At 30.0% G+C, this 20,602-nt stretch overlaps 1 protein-coding gene across 10 annotated transcripts; it reads right to left on the minus strand.

Moving 5' to 3' along the window:
- Positions 1-424: 424 nt before the first annotated feature.
- On the minus strand, positions 425-20,576 carry LOC105194808. 10 transcript variants are annotated; one of them, XM_026131297.2, is made up of 10 exons: positions 19,790-20,084; positions 18,851-19,683; positions 17,595-17,711; positions 8,013-8,147; positions 7,708-7,846; positions 7,542-7,630; positions 6,851-7,073; positions 6,621-6,779; positions 6,265-6,535; positions 5,550-5,638 (listed from the first exon to the last, which is right to left on the minus strand). In XM_026131297.2, the coding sequence occupies exons 2-9, from the start codon at positions 19,238-19,240 to the stop codon at positions 6,348-6,350; spliced, it is 1,440 nt and encodes a 479-aa protein (XP_025987082.2). In that variant the 5' UTR covers positions 19,241-19,683; positions 19,790-20,084; the 3' UTR covers positions 5,550-5,638; positions 6,265-6,347. The 10 variants fall into 10 exon arrangements, with proteins under 10 accessions (XP_039304738.1, XP_039304746.1, XP_039304758.1 ...); XM_039448804.1 differs by lacking the exons at positions 6,265-6,535; positions 6,621-6,779; positions 6,851-7,073; ... (1 more) ...; positions 7,708-7,846; positions 8,013-8,147 and adding exons at positions 425-758; positions 988-1,512; positions 2,180-2,336 and having other exon boundaries at positions 5,024-5,638; positions 19,790-20,098; XM_039448812.1 differs by lacking the exons at positions 6,265-6,535; positions 6,621-6,779; positions 6,851-7,073; ... (1 more) ...; positions 7,708-7,846; positions 8,013-8,147 and adding exons at positions 425-758; positions 988-1,512; positions 2,180-2,336 and having other exon boundaries at positions 5,399-5,638; positions 19,790-20,096.
- Positions 20,577-20,602: the final 26 nt, after the last annotated feature.

Consider the following 20,602-nt stretch of genomic DNA (forward strand, 5'->3'; position numbering starts at 1 on the left):
CTTTAAGATATGATACTACGTTAAGGTTTGATATATTAAATTATTTTAATAACAATGAATGCGTTGAGCAGATTCAACATATATTGAATAAGCGCATTGTTATTGATGTATTCTTAAGATCTGATTGGATGATCTAGACGACTCAACATGTGAGGTATGTCTGCTGAACGCGCCCGCTATTTGTTCAAAATATCGAGAATTACACATCCAAAAATTAATAAAATTCACATAAAAACATTTCCCATAAGAATAGTGCAGGGTTTTTTAGTGTAGAAAAGTAAAAATTACACCTATATTTATATATTTGTTTAAATTACATGTATATGTATATTTATTAAATGTTTGAAAATTTACTTTCACACTCCTGGCAATAGTAAAATCAATGAAAATCACATATTGGCTTTTTACATTTCACGCAGCACGTTTGAGTTTTCCCATCACTACTTCTAGAGAGGGGGAAAAAAAAAACGAAGTCTCTTTGGTAATCTGTCAGTTTTCTCGGAAGATTCAGGCATGACGCTTCTATATGTATAATATTTGCTTTCGTTATTTGCGGTAACTTCGGTATCTGTATACATATAATATGATCTTCTAGATGCGGCTTGATCAAAGATAATGCAGCAATCTCTTTTAAAAAAAACCTGCGATCTTTCAATTCATTGGTTGGCATAAAATTATATAAAATGTTGCTATTAACAATAGCTTGATCAAGCATGCCCATGAAGAATCGCATAGGCATAGGCGATCGATTCGTTTTTCTAAAACATGTGAACGCATAACATAGCTGGTCAAAAACGTCGGTACCGTATTTATTTTTATTATAGAAAGTTACGATTTCAGGTTTGTTAGATACTTCATCGATTTTGTTATATTAGTTTTATGATAAGAAGACAAAAGTAAGACTAGTTTATTCTTTTTCAAAGTATATGATAATAGGACATTTTTACCATCGTAGCCATATCGAGTGGAACCTGCCTTTTTTCATACCTGAGAAATACATTAATCCAATAAATGCTTTGAGTTCATTCATTGTCAAATCTTCATACAGTCCGATAGTATTTTCCTTTTCCCGAAAATGCGCAATTTCTTCATTTGTGTGTGTTAAAATAATTTCCAGTATATTGTTAGTAAAAAGAAATAACCAAAAATCTAACGGCGATTGTACATTAATATTTGTATTTTTAACATCCGTCATATATTCTAGGGCTCGTGAGTGCTGGCCACATGATTCGAGTAAAATGAGACACCACTTATGCCCGTTCTTGCCGTTAACAAAATGACGTTGTCGAGATTTTTGTTGAACAGCGTCGCCATTTTTCGATTGTTCCAATTCATCATCATCTGATAAAATGGTGTCTGAATCATCATCTGTGGCACTTTCTTCACTATTAGATGAATCCTGTTCTTCAGTATAGTCAACTTTTTTGTCACTATCGTCCTCACTGAAATAATCTATTTCCTGCTGAGGACGAAGTGTCCGAGAAACTACTTCAGTTGAACGCTGCAATATTTCTATAATAAAATAAAAAAATCAAATACTTTTATTAATAATAGATAAAAACTACAAATTTCAATGTAAAATGTTAAAAAGAAATATTATAAGAAATATAAAAATACTTATTTACAACTTTAAACATATTTATTCGCCAGGCTGAAGTCAGTCGTGCCCAGTAAATCTTTCGTACCGATCTTAACTATCAAAATAACTGCAGTTAAAAAGCGCCATTACTTTGTATTTTTTTGTCAATAAAGATTTTTTTTTGAGCGGGTACAGACACACGCAACACGAACATACTATATTGTTGTACATATATGTATATGTAACGTACGAAATTTTGCTTGGACACAAGTAACCCCAAGAATGGAAGTTAAGGAATAATTTTATAGCGTTTTCGACAGTAGTTTTGAACTAGAATTAGATCAGGAATTTGGGGGTTTTCTTCCAAATTTAGACTTTGGTTGGATTCAAACTGTCTACTGCAGTCAAAAATGATATTAATTTGTTTAAAATATAATTAATAAATAAAATCAATATTTCTTTTATATAAAAGACATGAAAGCAGTCGATTTTCGCATATAAACATAAAATCGTGTCGCTTTTTTGGTATTTAATACCCAAATATTAATATGTAAATTATGAAACTATGCGTATTCTCAAGAAATTAATTATTTTATTTACGTTTATGTTGAAGTCCATCATACTTGTTTGCCTCTATTTCTCTTTGTTCAAAATGATGAGTATAGTATTCTTCAGCTGGATTTGCTGAACAGTCAGATACAAATAAATTTGAGGCTTTTCGTTGAGATTTGGATTGTATTCGTATCCTTTTTTGTAACTACAAATTAAAAAAAAACATTAGTGACATAAACTAAAAGAAAACTTAATAAAATTTCTCAAAATTTATACATTAAAATTCAATATACATACAATAATTATTTATATTCGTGTTTAAAACTGACTTGTTTAATGAAATTATTGTTTTTCGAATTAGAAAGGATAATTCAGTTCCTTCTTAGAGATCCTAAAAGTAATACAAGTCTACATCACCGATTTAGGAATAGAGAGAGGAATATAATTTTTAAAAAAGTGAGTCACATTCGTGGCGGAGGTGGAGAGGCGCCATATGTTGATTTCAAAGATTGCACACATAAAATGTGTATGAATTATAATAGATTGAGAATTCAATTTTGTCTTCTATCTGTCACATTATACAGAACACCGTCGAAAAGTTTGGAAACAGTAAGCAATTTCAAATAAAAACAGCATAAGTAATTCATGTAGTAAACTTATTATCAAGAACCTGATAAATAATATATAAATATATATGTATATGTTGAAACAAAAAAAGCAAAAAAATTCAGATAATTAAAATTCGAAATCAAATTTTTGCTTTATAAAAATAATCACTTTTATTTACTTCTAAATAAAATTTAAGCATTCTATTGATTAATTTTTGAACATAATTTTCATTTACACATTGGAATGGAGAATAAATATTATATTTCTGTGATCCAAAATAATCAAACAAATACATGATTAAACAAAGTAAATGTTCAACCGCAAATAGATAATAGTGAGAATTTCTTAGATACGGCCACAGAGGTTGTTTCATTTTCTGACTCAAAGTAGTCGTCAATGTCAATAATAATTCATTATAAGCGGTTGCTTTCATAATATTTATAAAATATCATTTATTTCACATAAAAAAATATTTCCAAATTTTTGGACGGTAATATATGTGCAAGATATTTGAAAATATGACGAAGAATGAAATATGATTCTCTCTGCATATCTGAACTTTAATCCTCTCTTGTCTAAGATTTTAGATTTCGTCGCTCTATTCCTAAGTCCGTGATTAGAAGAGAAGCTGGTTATCAGTATCTATTTACATTTTATTCAATAACTTCGTTAATAATCAATATTTTACATTGAAATTTACTTAATTATATTTATCAAGCTGTTTCTTCAATAGATACTAGACTCAAAGTTATGAAATATTTATTACTTAGAAAATGATTTATAAAAATTAACGACACTTTATATAGAGTGAAAGATAAACAGGGATAATTAATATTGGCCATCACAAAAATAAATTTAAAAAATGTTTTGTTTAAAAAAACACATAATCCTTTGTCACAAAATTATATATTTTATTGAAATAAATTGTTAGAAAGAGTCATAATGTAACTACAAAGTTTTAAGATACTTTTAAATTTAAAAATTATTGATTGTTTAATACGTTATCTTTTAAAATACGATTAAAAAAATTATTTGCAAAAATCACAAATATATTTATCTTTTTTCGGTCCTGAACAAGCAACGTGCGCCCACATGTCACATATTAAACATTGAAACATCTCGTCCTTATCTTCTGAAAATAATTCATTACAAAATATGCAGATGGCATCTTCTTTAGCTAGGACAGCTTCACTAGATCGAAGTTTTAATTCCGAGTTTATAGAAGTTACAGAGTTACACTCTTTACTGATATTCTTTGGTTTTCCCTTTTTTCTATGTTTTTTCACATTTTTTTTAAATATAGAATTCTTCATGAACTTTTTCGTCTCTGTATCCTTTAATATTTTCTGGCATACAGAATTTGTAAAGATTGTTGCTTGTAAAGGTTCATGGTCTCGGGTAAGCTTTCTTGATTTAATTTGTAAATCTGGCCATGTTTCTTCGGGCGATACAGGAGTCATTTGTTCCACCTTACCATCTTTAGAGTAATTAGGTTGCGCTAAATCTTTTTCTATTTGATGAAAATCTTCTATTTGATGATATTGTTTTGTAATAGAAGTAGTTGTCTCTCTTGTAAATGACATAAAGTCTGTAGGATTCTTTTCTGCTGAAGTGGATGCAATAAAATCGCTATCCGAAAAAATGTACGGTTTAAATGGATAAATTCCAGTTAGCTTAAAACCGTTAGCAGCAATTAGATCCGTTTGACATTGAAGATAAGCTTTTCCCAAAATTTCAGCTATGTCGTACTGTTTCACTGGTCGTTCATTCTCACATTGCCAAATATGAATATATTCACTATAATATTGTTTGAATGGCGTCATGAATGTGCGATCCAAAGGCTGCATTTTGTGTGTGCTATGAGGTGGTATACTCAAAATAGTAACATAATTTTTGCGTGCAATATCAATTACATCTAAGTTCCTTGTATGAGCATAGTGGCCATCCAAAATTAAAAGAATAGGAGATTCTTTGGTAGGATTTGTGTTTTTGATAAAATGTTCGAACCACTCTGTAAACAAATGAGTTTGAACCCATCCAGATGGATGGCATCTACCAATGGATCCAGCGGGTGCACCTTTCATTACAATATCTATCATATTTTTACGGGGAAATATTATCATCGGTGGAATAAATGTTCCTCCTGCACTCATGGAACAAATAACTGTTATAAGAGATTCTCTATCATCAGCAGTAAGCAAGCCTATCTATATTTACAAAATAACTGTTAGAAAAGATAAAAACTGTTATAAAAGATCTTACAGCAAGAATAAAGGATCTTACCTGCCTTTTTCCTTTTAAACATACTATTTGTGGAATTTTACACTGTATAATATTGAAGCCAATAGCATCCACATTAAATATACGATCAGCATTATAATTTTGTTCTTCATACACATTTCCCAATATTTTAAAAAATGCAGACACAGTTTCTTTGTTAAAACCTGTTTTGAAGTTTGATGTATCATCACTGGATTTATGAATAATTAAGTTTGAATGTCTCCCAATAAAACGATTAAACCAAGCTCTACCAACTTTTTCTTTACGTCCAAAAGGATATTTTAAATTATTTCTTATGGCTAGTTGGTAAGTCATCATTCTCACATCATTTATTGTTATACCAAAAAAACGGTTTTCCAGTATTAAAAGATAATCTACCAATTGTGCTTCTATTTCTGGAGGCATTAATGGCTTTCGTCCTCTCACATTTACACACTCTTTTAATGGCAAGTCTGTGTCAACCAATCTCTGAAGGGTATTTCCAGGAACATGAAACAAAATTGAAGCTTTTCTGACGCTTAATTTGTTACTTTTCACGCTATTGATTGCCAGCTGCACGACTTCAGTGTCCCACGTCTTTCTCTGCTTTTCTTTTAATGCCCGTTGCTGTCTTGGCATCTATTACACAAAATATAATATATTGCATAGAAACAAATAAAATATTAGAAAATACATATATTTAATCTTTCTATTGTTGATTCTACAAATCTATAGCACATAAATTGAAGATTATCATATCTGCGTGCAGAAACATCGCGCAGGTACAACTAGATGCACTCAACTGCATTTTATTCTTGTTTAACATTCAGTAAACAACAAAGTTAAAATGATATGTATTTATAAATGTTTCTGAACACACTCTTTTATAGTGGCAATTGATTTATCAAAGAAATATTTCGATATGAAAATCTCGATAGTGCCCATATTACCCCAGCACATGCCTATGCTCACATTAACAAACGTTACGCTATTGAATAACTATAACGCATAACTCGAAATGCGTGTAATCAAGTAAAACTTAAGAAGGATCAAGAAAAACACTTAAGTGTATACGTTTATGTGATAATATGCTCAAGTTTAAAAACAATGAGGAAGTATATGTAATTAAATGTTCAAATGTACCTTGAAAAAGTTTCAAATGTTCAAAAATAAATATGACTTATAACAATTGTTAACTATTAATATTGATAAATAAAGATTTTCTAAAATAAATACAAATTCAGGGTATTTTTTTTTTATCAAACCTCGTATATATTTTATTCATAATGTTAAGACAGTTTATTCTTATTTAGCGATCGTATAACTTATTCAATTTCATTTGACGGTTCTACGCATTGCTTATTCTCATCTGGCGTATAACTTGTTCATCCTCATCTAGCGATTCTACAGTTTGTTCGTTTTCATCTGATGATTCTACATTTTGTTCATTATTGGATGTTTTTGTCTTCTTTCGCAGTGGCTCGTCATCATGTACGCTGCTTGCATCGGAATCTTCTTTATCATTATATAATGTACCTAAAACAATAAAAATTATTATAGTAATTATAGCATTGTTATAAATATTAATATAAGAGTATCAAAATGTATAAATTGCACATACGAGATGAATGGCCATTGCGTGCTCTATTATAACTATTAGATTTTTTTTTGCGATTTAATTGGCTAATTTTATGCGCCACAAAATATCTCACTTGTGATAAATAAAAGTCTCTCGCTATTTTATCAAACTTATTGAATTTCAACCAATGCTCAAAGATTCCTATAAGCAAAATAATAATTTTTTATATCAAGTAAAATAATGTATATAATTATAGAATTCGTGAATTCAACCTCTAATAGCCAATAGTTTTGTCCCATTGAGCGCTGGTTTTGCGCCAACCTGATTTTTAAAACGATTTGGCACAGTTCCAGTAACCGAACTATTTTTCAGTGTGTCAATGCCGAAAATGGCAACCGCAATATTTTTTACGAATAAACTTGGTGACTTTTTTGATACAGACACTATTGAATCATATGCTGTGCAGTTCAGCCATTCACCATTAGAAAGATATATCTATAAAAAAAAATAATACAAAAGCATTATAGTTACACATTCAATCAGCAAAAAGTCTTTTATTGTTATTATGTAACAATAATTTAGAGAAGAGGGTATTATGACTACTATTGATATTACACTATCCCTTCGTTAATAAATACTAAATTAGAAAAATTCTAAACAATTACAAATATATAATTGTGCAACAAAATGCTGTGCTTTTTAAACTAATTTTTTAAATTTATTTTTGGATTAGCTATATTACCATCAATTTTGTCTCTTTCACCGATTATGCAGTGCGTCATATTTTTATAAATCATGTCTTAAGTAATAAATGTTTTATTTTTTTAGTCTAGAATTTATTAAACAATTTTGACAAATATAATTGTTCAAGTTTCAATTTAAAATATTAATTATTAATGAAATTATTCAATAAAATAAAAATGGGTGCCATATTATCCTTTTCTTCTTTGCTAGATACTTCACCGTATTATCATTATGCTTTCGATAACCGACAGGATATTCTTCAACTTTCGATGGGTTTTGAATGTGTTGCTGTCCATCAAACATAAAATCTATGTATAAAAAAGAAAAATTAATTATTTGAAATTATATTGTTATAAATTTTTTATACATAATTATAGTATTATACCCATAATTTGTTTAAACTTGTTAATAATGATGTCTTGCAATTCATAGTTTCTTTGCATCAGCGTTTCTACTTTCTCACTTTGTTTTTCTAATTCGGCACTTAATGTCAATACCTTCTCTTTTAGTTTGTCGTTTTCTGTCTGCAATTTTTTTATCAATTTATCTCGATGATCTTTTGACAAAGACTTGTTAGTTTTATGCCAAAATTTTTACAACACATTATATGTATGTACTACGTAACAATGCAAGTGTAAAATTATAAATGAAATAAATAAAAAAATATATGCATGTATTTAGATACTGTACCGATTTTTTGGTGTGTTGACTTTCATTACTTTTTGACGCGTGTTTATTACTGGTCGGACATGTCGGTTTGTTAATAGGCTGTATGCATGCTTTTGATGATGTCTGTATCGTTTCATTCGTATTATTTGATGCAGCCTGTGAATAAATAAATGTTATTAGAATAATATTCAATTGTAGAGAAGATGATATTATGGGACGTGAAGGTATTAAAACCTTTCGTGTTATTTCCGGTAATTCTAACAATTATTTATGGTATCATTTGTTTGTATACGAGTATGTAGTGGCGCTATAATATGTGCAACAGTAGACGTTTATTCTTACAAGGTACTTTTGAGCATTCAAAAATTTTTTTTCAAGGTATATTTATTTTAACATTTATTTAAATATACTTCCTCTTATTCTTTTAAATTCTGCAATGACATACATATTTCTAGTATCTGAGAGTAGTAGACATAGGTCATTTGTGTCCGACCCAATTTTGAAGCTCCTAAAGTGTTCGAAAATCTTTGCTAAATTATTTTGCTATGTATACGCAATGAATGTACGTATGATAGCAACATGATGACAACTGATTTCGGTTTGCTATTCGCACTTAACAGCATGTGAACGGTAACATGATGACTTGCAAAATATAAATACTGTACATGAGCGTGAAGCTGGCAGCCAGACCTAGCAACCAGCCAGGGACGAATAGGGTGCCGGGGCCCCGTAAATAAAAAGTGATTAGAATTACAAAAAAACAATTGTTAGCCAATGTTACGCTCAAAGTAATAACAGATACGCCATTATTTCAAAGACAAACCATTGTATTAGTAATAAAATAAAATAAACTAATTATTTAACAGTTAGATATGATAACAGTAAATACCAAAGACAAACGCATACCCGTAGAGAGTCAAAAAAAATCACAGACACATCTCTCAATGAGCATAAAACGACGGAGTAGCGACCGAAGCGATGACGGCCCTGATTGTTTATTTAAAAATTGTTAATTTTTTAAATAAACAATAAGAGCTGTCATCGCTTCGGTCGCTACTCCGTCGTTTTATGCTCATTGAGAGATGTGTCTGTGATTTTTTTCAACTCTCTACGGATATGCGTACGCCTTGGCTGCTACTCGAGTGAAATTGTTAATTAATTTTTTAAATAAACAATAAGGGCCGTCATCGCTTCGGTCGCTACTCCGTCATTTTATGCTCATTGGGAGATGTGTCTATGATTTTTTTCAACTCTCTACGGATATGCGTACGCCTTGGCTGCTACTTGAGTAAAATTGTTAATTAATTTTTTAAATAAACAATAAGGACCGTCATCGCTTCGGTCGCTACTCCGTCGTTTTATGCTCATTGAGAGATGTGTCTATGATTTTTTTCAACTCTCTACGGATATGCGTACGCCTTGGCTGATACTTGAGTGAAATTGTTAATTAATTTTTTAAATAAACAATAAGAGCCGTCATCGCTTCGGTCGCTACTCCGTCGTTTTATGCTCATTGAGAGATGTGTCTGTGATTTTTTTCAACTCTCTACGGATATGCGTACACCTTGGCTGCTACTTGAGTGAAATTGTTAATTAATTTTTTAAATAAACAATAAAGGCCGTCATCGCTTCGGTCGCTACTCCGTCGTTTTATGCTCATTGAGAGATGTGTCTGTGATTTTTTTCAACTCTCCACGGATATGCGTACGCATTGGCTGCTTCTTGAGTGAAATTGTTAATTAATTTTTTAAATAAACAATAAAGGCCGTCATCGCTTCGGTCGCTACTCCGTCGTTTTATGCTCATTGAGAGATGTGTCTGTGATTTTTTTCAACTCTCTACGGATATGTGTACGCCTTGGCTGCTACTTGAGTGAAATTGTTAATTAATTTTTAAATAAACAATAAGGGCCGTCATCGCTTCGGTCGCTACTCAGTCGTTTTATGCTCATTGAGAGATATGTCTGTGATTTTTTTCAACTCTCTACGGATATACGTACGTCTTTGGCTGCTACTTGAGTGATATTTATTTAATTAATTTTTAAATAAACGTAGTTTAATCATCGCTTCGGTCTAATATCTAATCATTTACTCATTGAAGAAGATATCTGATTTTTCTTCATCTCTTTTGGATATATTATTTTTCAGCTTACTACTCGGTATTAACAATAATTTTTTAAATAAACAATAAGGGCCGTCATCGCTTCGGTCGCTACTCCGTCGTTTTATGCTCATTGAGAGATGTGTCTGTGATTTTTTTTGACTCTCTACGGGTATGCGTTTGTCTTTGGTATTTACTGTTATCATATCTAACTGTTAAATAATTAGTTTATTTTATTTTATTACTAATACAATGGTTTGTCTTTGAAATAATGGCGTATCTGTTATTACTTTGAGCGTAACATTGGCTAACAATTGTTTTTTTGTAATTCTAATCACTTTTTATTTACGGGGCCCTGGCACCCTATTCGTCCCTGGCTGGCTGCTAGGTCTGGCTGCCAGCTTCACGCTCATATACTGTACATACATACAAAGTTTCATGTCGAACAGCTTCTTCATAATTATATTATGTTGACATGCGCGATATTTATGAAATAATAATTATTTTAATACAAATTTAATATTTATCACAGCTTTGATAATGTTTCCATCTTTCTTACTGTTATTATTACTCTGTCATTTCTTAACAGTTCCATATTATTAACTTTCTCTATATCACGTTGTAAAAGTATATTTGACGAATTATTTTTGTGCAGAAAATCATAACCATTAAGTAATACATAATTACAAATGATAAAGGGCAGTTAATTATTTTTAAAAATGATATTGTAATAAATCTTGTATCATTCATAACTTCATGCAATTGTCGCAACGCATTCAATTTCTGGCATCTACTATTGAAGTGCATGTTTTTTCTATGTGACAAGAATTAATTGTATTTTATCCCATACAGCATAGAATGTTGCAATATTACAACATATTACTGCTATATTGCTGAAATGATCAGTGCTCATGAAATATTTCAAATATAGAAACCACAGTTTCATAAAAATATGTATTTTTAAATATACTGTATATCCAAAACCTCGCGATATTATCTTCTGCAACAAAATAACCGAATAAAAAAGTTTAGGATATAGTTTGATATAAATAAAATTTTGGTCGTAATCAATTACTGAAATTATTAATTGCATTTGAATCTCATTGAAATAGTTCATATATAAATTTTTATTTTTCTCAAGTTAATATTAACCTGGACTTAAATATAAAATTGATAAAATGCAAAATACAAAAAATTCCTACACATTTAATTGTTTACTCTCATCTTGGTCAATTACTTTTTCCTTGCCTCTCTGACTTCAACTCCTTTGATTTACGCTCTGTCCAGAAGTTCCTACGTTAACTTTAAATTACTTATTTTTGCACTATGTATTCCTTTTTGAACACCGCTTAAAATATTAACCTTTTTTTACGTATTGATATTTTAAAAATTTGAAATTAAATGAAAATGATTATACAGCAATTAATAAAATATCATTTTTTAGTAAAAATTAGAATACAGTCCTTAAAAAGACAAGAAAAATACTACTAAAGAAAAAATATTTGAAACTATTGGATGAGAATAGTTTTCCAATAGTTTTTCACGAGTTTAATAGTATTTTTCCGTAGAGATGTCTGCGATACAATATATATGGATATTATAACTGAAACTTACCATCATAATGATTACTCCTTAGAAATAATTGTTCTTGTGGTATCAGCACTATTTTCTTGCTTATTATTGTACTTTTAAGTGTATGAGACTTAATCACAATTAAATCTCTGTATTTGAGATACATTCACAATCTCCATCTTATTATTATGAAAATACTTCACGTACGGCAAATGGAGCACGAAGACATGAACACTCGCAACAGGTATGTTTTCCAGCTTATGTAATTATTCTATTACGGTTACCGTGTGATGTGTGTGTGTGTGTGTGTGTGTGTGTGTGTGTGTGTGTCGCAAATGTATGTATGTATGTATGTATGTATGTATGTATGTATGTATGTATGTATATATATATATATATATATATATATATATATATATATATTTCACTTGTTCCTATATAGTTTTCAATAGTAAATTTTAAGCTGGATATTATTATAAGGCAATACTACATTTAAGCATTTTGAAACTTTTTTAAGGTGCATATTAATATTTAATTCACATACATTCTCATTGTTTTTAAATTTGAGCATATTATCACGAATGTATGTACACTCGAGTGTTTTTCTTGTTATTCAACTTTTTATTCAGCTATTACACTTTTGAGCTATAATTAAGTTCTTTAATAGCATAACATTTTGTTAATGTAGACAAGCAATGTGTACATAAAAGTAATGGTAATATAAGCATTATCAAGATTTTTATATTAAAATATTTAATCGATAAATCGATTGCAATTCTAAAGGGCCGCGTTTAGAAACATTAGAGATATCATTTTGTGAACGTTTCGTTTCACGCATGATGTATGTACATACATCATTTATTCTTATATAATATTTAGTGAACAATAAAGATAAATAAATTATTATGCGCATTATATATGAAACAGAACGTACATTTTATCTTTGTTGTTTACTGAATGTTAAACAAGAATAAAATGTACTCAGGTGCACCGCATATTTCTACACGCAACCTATAATTCACGTGATACACATACCACATCCAAACAGAACAATGAGTTGCCATAACATCATAAATGACATTAAAGTAAATCATGATTTATTAAAAGGATTTTTAATAATCATTTTGCAGTCATTTTAATGTAATGACTTTTTGTTTTGCTTGGGATACACAGCGTTGACAGTAAGAAAATTATGTGTAAATGTTTATGTGTAATAGTATGCAATTTGCAATATTTTACTTTTTTTCTGTAATTATAAATTTAAAAATTTGTTTTATAAAAACTGTCTTTTTGATATTGTAAGTCTTTCTAATAAGTTATTTTAACAAAATATTTAATTTTATAACAAAATACTATTTTTTGTACAAAACCAATTTTCTATTTTTACGTGATCCGTGTTACCATTCTTGTCCCTCTTCCACCCATTATGCAATCGTCATAACACATTTTTATAAATCACATGTCAAGTACAAATATTTCATAACTTTGAGTCTAACATTTATGAAAAGCAATTTGATGAATATAATCGTTAAAATTTCAATATAAAATATTGATTATTAACGATGTTATTGAACAAAATGTAAATCAATTCCCATAATACCACTTTAATTAGCAATTCATCTAATAACGGAAATAATCCGGGTATCTATACGGCCCATATTACTATCTTCTCTAAATGTTCGACATTTTTCGTCAAATCATACGAAAAAAAGATATGTGCAAAAAACAAAGATATGTTCTTTCCTATTTTATAATGGCGTTGTAGTATGTATTAAAATTTGGCAAGCTTTGTAAACAATCTATTAGTTTTGTAGTTTCTGCTGAATGTAACTAAATGCGCTAAAAAATTAACTTCAAACTTCTTCCTGTTTTAATATTGAATAACAAATAATTTCTAAATATTATTCGTAGATTTTGTGGATAAGAATAGGTAGATATGCAGTAATATAATACAATTAATTTCAAATAATGGCGGAAATTGATGAAAAATGTTTGACTAATTATAAATTGCTATTTAACGTGCTGATTCTTATTTTAAGATCTCTAATTATTTCTAGACTAGATTAAAAATACTAACCGATAAACATTACTTTATCGATAGGAGAAAGTGGGATAAATCGTGCTTATTTGCAGTTTTTACTTTCTAAAATACCAATAAAGTTTGATTATTAAATTAAAGATACTGTTGGAAAGATTATATTTCTTTCATTTTTGTTGAAAACCATTTTGATATATCTCTCACCTGTATTGAACTATAGCGAAAAATGAAAATACATTGTTTAAACTACTGGTTTCAATCGGACCACCTTCTGTTCTAAATTGGATCCTCTTGTTTTGTTCGGTTTTTTAAATAAAATTTTAGGTTTTTTCAAGATTTTAATATTTTTTTTAGTGTGGAATAAAAACAAGCCATTAATAGTTAAAAATACAAATTTCATTGAAAAAAAAGGTTAAAATTCAAATAATTTTATTTGAAGTAAATTAATAAATTTAATTTATTCCGAGCCTGATGACTCACAATAGTTCACTAAAATATTTCTAGGACCAGATCTGATCGGTCAATCGCCAGCGCTACGACTAGATTACGGTTTCACTGTAACAAAATCAGTGTCTTGTTTTTTTCTCTTCGATGAATCAGTCTTGTTCAGTTCTTCGGCGTTTATTCGTACATCGATTTGCGTTGCTTTTTCTATTTGATGCATTTGTCTTGTTTCTTGCTTTAAAGCAGTACCATGCATGACAGTGTCATTGGTCAAAATGTTTATTTTCATAGGCCTTCGTCCCATATTTTTACGTGGAAACACCTTTGGAAATAGACGAATAGATTGCAATGTTTCGTTCAAACTTGCTTCGGATGTTCGTGATGTAGAAATCGAAAGCGGGCGATTTATAAATTTATCGAATCTTTGCTTCATTTTTTCTATAACATTTTCGGTCGATGATTCTTCGCAATGTTCGATTGGCTGATCAGTGATCGAGCTGGGCAGGAAGTCCATTTTCTGGAAAATGTCAGAATCCAATGGCTAAATACTTGTTGCTCGAAAACTCGATTTTATGTTGTGTTTGGTGACACTAAGCTCAAGCGCTTGAGTTATAATTTGCGATATGTCATAAATCGACATTGGTTTGTCAGGGTTTATTTGAATTCAATTATCGCATTGATCATTGACTGCTCTTTTAAAAGGAGCAAAGATGTTGACGTCGAGGAGTTGTGAATAATGTAGAAGAAAGGAAAGAACATGAATTCCATTAGCTTTACAAAACTTTAACACTGCAAGTGATTTAGGCGACTCATAATCAAACAATAAAAATGGATTTTTGGAAACGTGCGTAAATTTTTTAAAATCAGAAACAGAAGAAAAATATCAGTATTTATCCATTTAGATTTGCAACTCTAGCATATCCTGTCAGATAATATTTAAAAAATGTTTTTGAAATTGAGCTGGAGAAAATACGTACAATAGAATGAAGGCGCTTTAACACCTCCTATTGAAACAGTGGTTGTAATTGTGACCAATTGTTTTTTTTTCCAGTGAAGATTACAAGATCCACTTTGTTGGCACAACGATTAATAACATGTTACAGATTGTAACTGTTGGTGACGTCGATTTCGTCAATATTCCACACTGAGTGTGCTTCGAACGTTACTTTACTTGAGATCATTCGTAAAAGAATAAAAAATGTGTTTATAATTGTGGCGGTTAAATGCACTCACAACTAGGCTTGTTGCTTCCGGGTTTTCCAATGTAAGATTCGGATGCCGTTGCATAAAGCCGTAAAACCACTTACGCCTCGCAAGTTCATCCTTTTTCCAATTTTCCGGCATTTCAATTTGCAATTTGCTTGCTAATTGGTACGCCAACGAACAAGCATCTTTAGTAGTCGTACCAAAATAAATATCCGAACAATGTATTAAATATTCTTCCAATAATTTTTCTTGTTGTTCATTGAACACCTGACAAAAAGTTAAAAATAATGAAAACAACAAAAAATTGTTCAAAACTCACTGTGAGACGGCCTTTCTCTCGAATATGAATATCGCTTGTGGTCAATATTGGTGATGCTGCTTTCGATGTTTCTGTGGCGATTATATGATTATTTGCACGTTTGTGACGCAACAATGTTGTGCGTGAAATGTTATAATCACGCGATATTTGTTTCAATGATTTTCCCTTTTGCACTTCGAGAACAGCGAGTCGAAGCATTTCTATTCTATTTTTTCTGTCTATTCTGTCTATTTTTTCTTTTTTATGTTCGTAGCTTTGTCCCATTATCTTCTAAAAAGCCAAAAAAGTATTCACACGACTCGTGAAGAAGTTTTCTCCCGTAGTACGATATTTTTCACAAATATGTTTACTGCGTTTGACCACATGCGTGTAAATCGGTTCAGGAATCATCAACATGACACAGAGTTACTTCAATCACCTTCAATTAACTTTAATCAATAATTAACTCGATCGAAAGAGCTATTATGGAATAGAAAACAGTTTATTATTAAATCAGACGCAAAATTCTCTACTCTTTTTATAATATATTTGATCAATCATAACATCTGATATATTTTATTGTTTTAACATAAATAGATAAAAATATTAATTTTATTATATAATAAATACAAGTTGTTGGCAATACGGCTAACAGAGTTATGCCAAATTTCTTCACCTTTAAGTAACATTATCTGTAAAGTATCTCCCAGAGAATAGTTAATTTCTATTAAAATTCGAATACATTTGTATCGAAAGTTAATAATATAAAAAATAGCTCATCGTTTAGATATCTAAAAGTTTCAATAAAGAAAACAATTTTTAATTATTTAACAAATTCCTTTATTTGGGGCCCTATTCTTAAAAACATGCAAATAACTTTGTTATAAAAGTGACAGAATAGTCAACAGAATTATTCTCAGAATGATATTCTCCCATGGCTATTTTGCCACTTGCGTATGTAAAAGTTATTCGTATCTTTTATTTAACACTAGAACCGCGGCTACAGTCAAAATGACCGTTTCACTAGTAGTAATATCAACAATTAAATAAAGACAATTTATTATTTTTAAATGTCCGCTTAATATCTGGGCATGTACCTGATAATTATTGTTAAAATTATAATAATTTAAACGCTAATTTTTAATGAGCGGTCAAGTTGACCTCTGCCGCTGTTTCAGGTAGAGATTTTACCGCGGTTCTAGTGTTAAGAACATGGCCTCTGCCCAGCGAGAAATGATAATGGAATCGACATCAAAATGATGATTTCGACATCGATTTGACGTCGAAATCATCATTTTGATGTCGATTTCATTATCATTTCTCGCTGGGTGCAAGATAGCTATTGGGAGATGCGAAAAAATTGGCCATTAATCGTCGATTAAAATTAATCAAAGTTAGTTGAAGTGATCCATAAACAAAACATATATCCACTTACATCGGCCTAGAAATTTTTTAGTGTATCACCAATCAGAAAATTTTATATTAAAGTAGCCAATTGGCAATGTAGGCAACCATCCAAAAGTAAGGTTCTGATTTGAATATGAGCACTGTCGAACTTTGGAACAAATTTTACAACAAAACGTATGATATTTTTAAATTCTACACTCCTTAGTTATCTTAAATCAATTACCTTTTAAAACTTTTAAATCTATTACACAATAATTAAGATTTTTTTTATTTTTGACAGTTTTCGCACAATGAAAAAATAGTAAAAATACACATTTACATCTATTCTATGAATGTTATGATAGATTGTTAAATTACTGGCACACATTCAAATTCTTATAATAATTTTACATTATAAATATTAGGCTGCTAAATTGTATTTATTTAAATTCAAAGAGTCCTATTTGGAATTAGGTCTGATTTGTCTCACTTTCCCCTATATAACTTGAAAAATGCTTAATGTGAACGTACATAATTGTACATATTATCCCTTACATACCTCATTTGATGTTACAGTCTTTATACTTCCAGAGTTTACTGAATTTTCGTAATTGTTTAATATAATGGATTTATCTTCGTCTATACATTCAATCGATTGGTTGAGAAGTGATGCATCCTGTATATCAACCATGTTAAGGTAGTACTAATTATTATACTAATAGCTAATTGTAGCATAATAGACTAATATCTGTAATCTATTCACTGAGAGAAAACGAATCGATTTGCAACATGAACAGCATAATGGAAAGAACGTTGGCATTATGAACCTATACGGATCTGTGCTAACAGAGGTAAACTTTCCAGTCAACTTACAGGTCACCAAGAACCAGAGTGGACGAGTTTTCGTACAAGCAGTTTGGTTTCTCTTAGTGAATAGAGTATAGATAATTACTGAATCAACTCTGTATTTATTTGATAATTTCTAAATGTGTGTGTGTGTGTGTGTGTGTGTGTGTGTGTGTGTGTGTGTGTGTGTGTGTGTAAAATCTAATACACATAAATCTTTTTCCATAAAATATTTTTTTCTTATTAACAACAGATCTATTTAACCTTTACATAGTTCATCTCCATTATTCAGGATTTCACAGTGAACTAAAATTAAAATCGCTAACGTTATTTTAATTACTCCAAAATACTTGTATATTTATCATCAAAATTAAAATTATCTAAATATTCTAAATAACTAGATTTTTGTATTGTTTTGGACAGCTCAAAGTACAAAAAAAAAAAAAATAAGTGAAAAACTGAACTCTTTTTTTTTTAAATAAGTGCCAATTATTTATTTAGTAAAAAAATCCTAGTTATAACGACAGCCGTAAATGTTATTAATGTTATTATGATTAAGATGATATCTGAGTTTTTAACTTCAGTTTATTGGGGGATCTGGAATCATGGATACTGATAAACCATATAAAGATCAAATTTATCTATTGTTAATAAATTTATTATATATTCATATTTTTATTTTTTAAAAATCTGAAACAATTATAAATAAATTACAAATGGTAATTTTGACAACATTTAATTTCTTTAAAAAATTTTTAAAACACAAATGAAACAAAAGAAAAAATTACTTTAATAACATAGATTATAATTTTATACTAACTTTTTATAGATATCGAAATTGAAATAGTTAACATTTTCTGACTAATCTTTACTATTTATGATCCAAAGGAATCTTAAGATATTTTGTTTTTATATTAGTGTATGGGTTTGTGTATGTATATGTATGCGCACATGTGTATTATATCTTACCTTCTCAACAGATTTGATATTGTCATTTATTAACCCTTTTCCATTCAAGTCACATGAATTTTCCAATGAAAAAGACATTGGATCTTCTTGACATTCCATTTTCTCATCCTCTTCATCCATAAACTTCATAGAATCTAACATATCCATGATCCTATGCTGGATTTCTTTTCCCATTAGCTGGGAACGCTTGGAAATGGTCCTATTGCTATTTTGCAAATCTAAAATGATTTGAGCATCCTTCAACAGATCTATGCAGTATTTCAACGCATCAGTTAGTTCTTGTTTTCTCTCTTCTACTTCAAAGAGATCAAATGGGAAGTAATTGCTTTCGATCTTGAGATCGTCGATATTGTCTTCTTCCTTTACAGCGATAAATTCCACAGGTTCCATCTTCACTTGTATGATCAAGAAAACTCAAATTTAAAGAACAGTTTAATTTTTATCTAAATTTTTATGCTTATCTTATTTTCTTTATTCTTTTGTATCTGATATCCAATCTAGAGTTTGTAGTTGTTTTTGTCATTATAATAGTAAAAGAGTCCAATTAGCTGTCCATTTTACTGTATAGAATATTTAAGGCAATGCTGGTAATAAGTATGTTATTTTATCAATTAAACACTATTGTTTTTAGACACAAAATCTTTCTATTCGTCGTTATATAGATAGCAAGTGGCCAGCAAAATGTTTCCTAGGTATGTAACTTTCTAATATCACACAAACAAATCAATTTGAGAATACAAATAAGTCGATATTTGGAATACAGAAAAGTTCTTGAGACACAAAGACGTTGTGTTGGACCACGCCGAGTTGCCACGTATAATATATGTATATTACTGGAAATAATAAATATTATTGAAAAATAAAAATATCATGTATATATTCACTATATATTTATTAAAAAACGAATAAATCGCAAGCATCAGAAGAGTTGACACTTACGAACACAATAGACGTTTCTTTGTTATTTATCGCGTTTCTACCGGAACAAAGTATAGTTCCATTTTGATTTTAATTTTTTTGTTAGATTATTTCTTTTGTACGAAAGGTTTATTGTGCCTTTCACATTTTATTGAGATTAAATGACGCCCGATAAAGTTTTGACATTTAGTTAGGTTAAGTTTATAATTCTTGCGGAACGAACACATGTATAATAGGCTTGTTTTCTATTCCTGCACTAGACTGCACTGGAACGTTCCTTCTTGCTTTCGCTAACATTGAAACATCTATCTATTTCATTTTAAGTGTACACTTATTTAGAGAGTTCAGGAACAGAAAACAAACGGAATGTATGTATACACCACATGCACTAACCTTCGTCTGGTGCTACACCGAGGAGTGCAAAAGAGACCTATGAGGTACATTCCGTTTTGATTGCCTACGTTTACACTGGTTTACACGGTTTGATTTATGTCGAAGTTATAACATCAATGTTATGGAACAGGTCTATTTTTCCATTCTTCAGAGGAATACTTTTATAATTAGCCAGTAACATAACACCGTTGTTATAACTTCGGCGTAAATCGGGCCCGTGTAAACAAACGTAGGCTGTAGTAGGCTGTTCTTTTAGAGAACACAGTTGACACTTTTAACACAAAGCGACACACTTCGCTTTCCATTTACAAACTCAATCGACACTTTTCGAATCTACTCAGGAGGAGAGTCAGACTGTGTTCGAATGTGTTAACTTGAATCAATTTGTGTCTTAAAAGGTTCTAAAAGGAAAACAACCGTGTAGTAAATAGTTTTGAAATA

This window comes from Solenopsis invicta, chromosome 1 (genome assembly GCF_016802725.1).
Source record: "Solenopsis invicta isolate M01_SB chromosome 1, UNIL_Sinv_3.0, whole genome shotgun sequence".
Classification (NCBI taxonomy): Eukaryota; Metazoa; Arthropoda; class Insecta; order Hymenoptera; family Formicidae; genus Solenopsis; species Solenopsis invicta.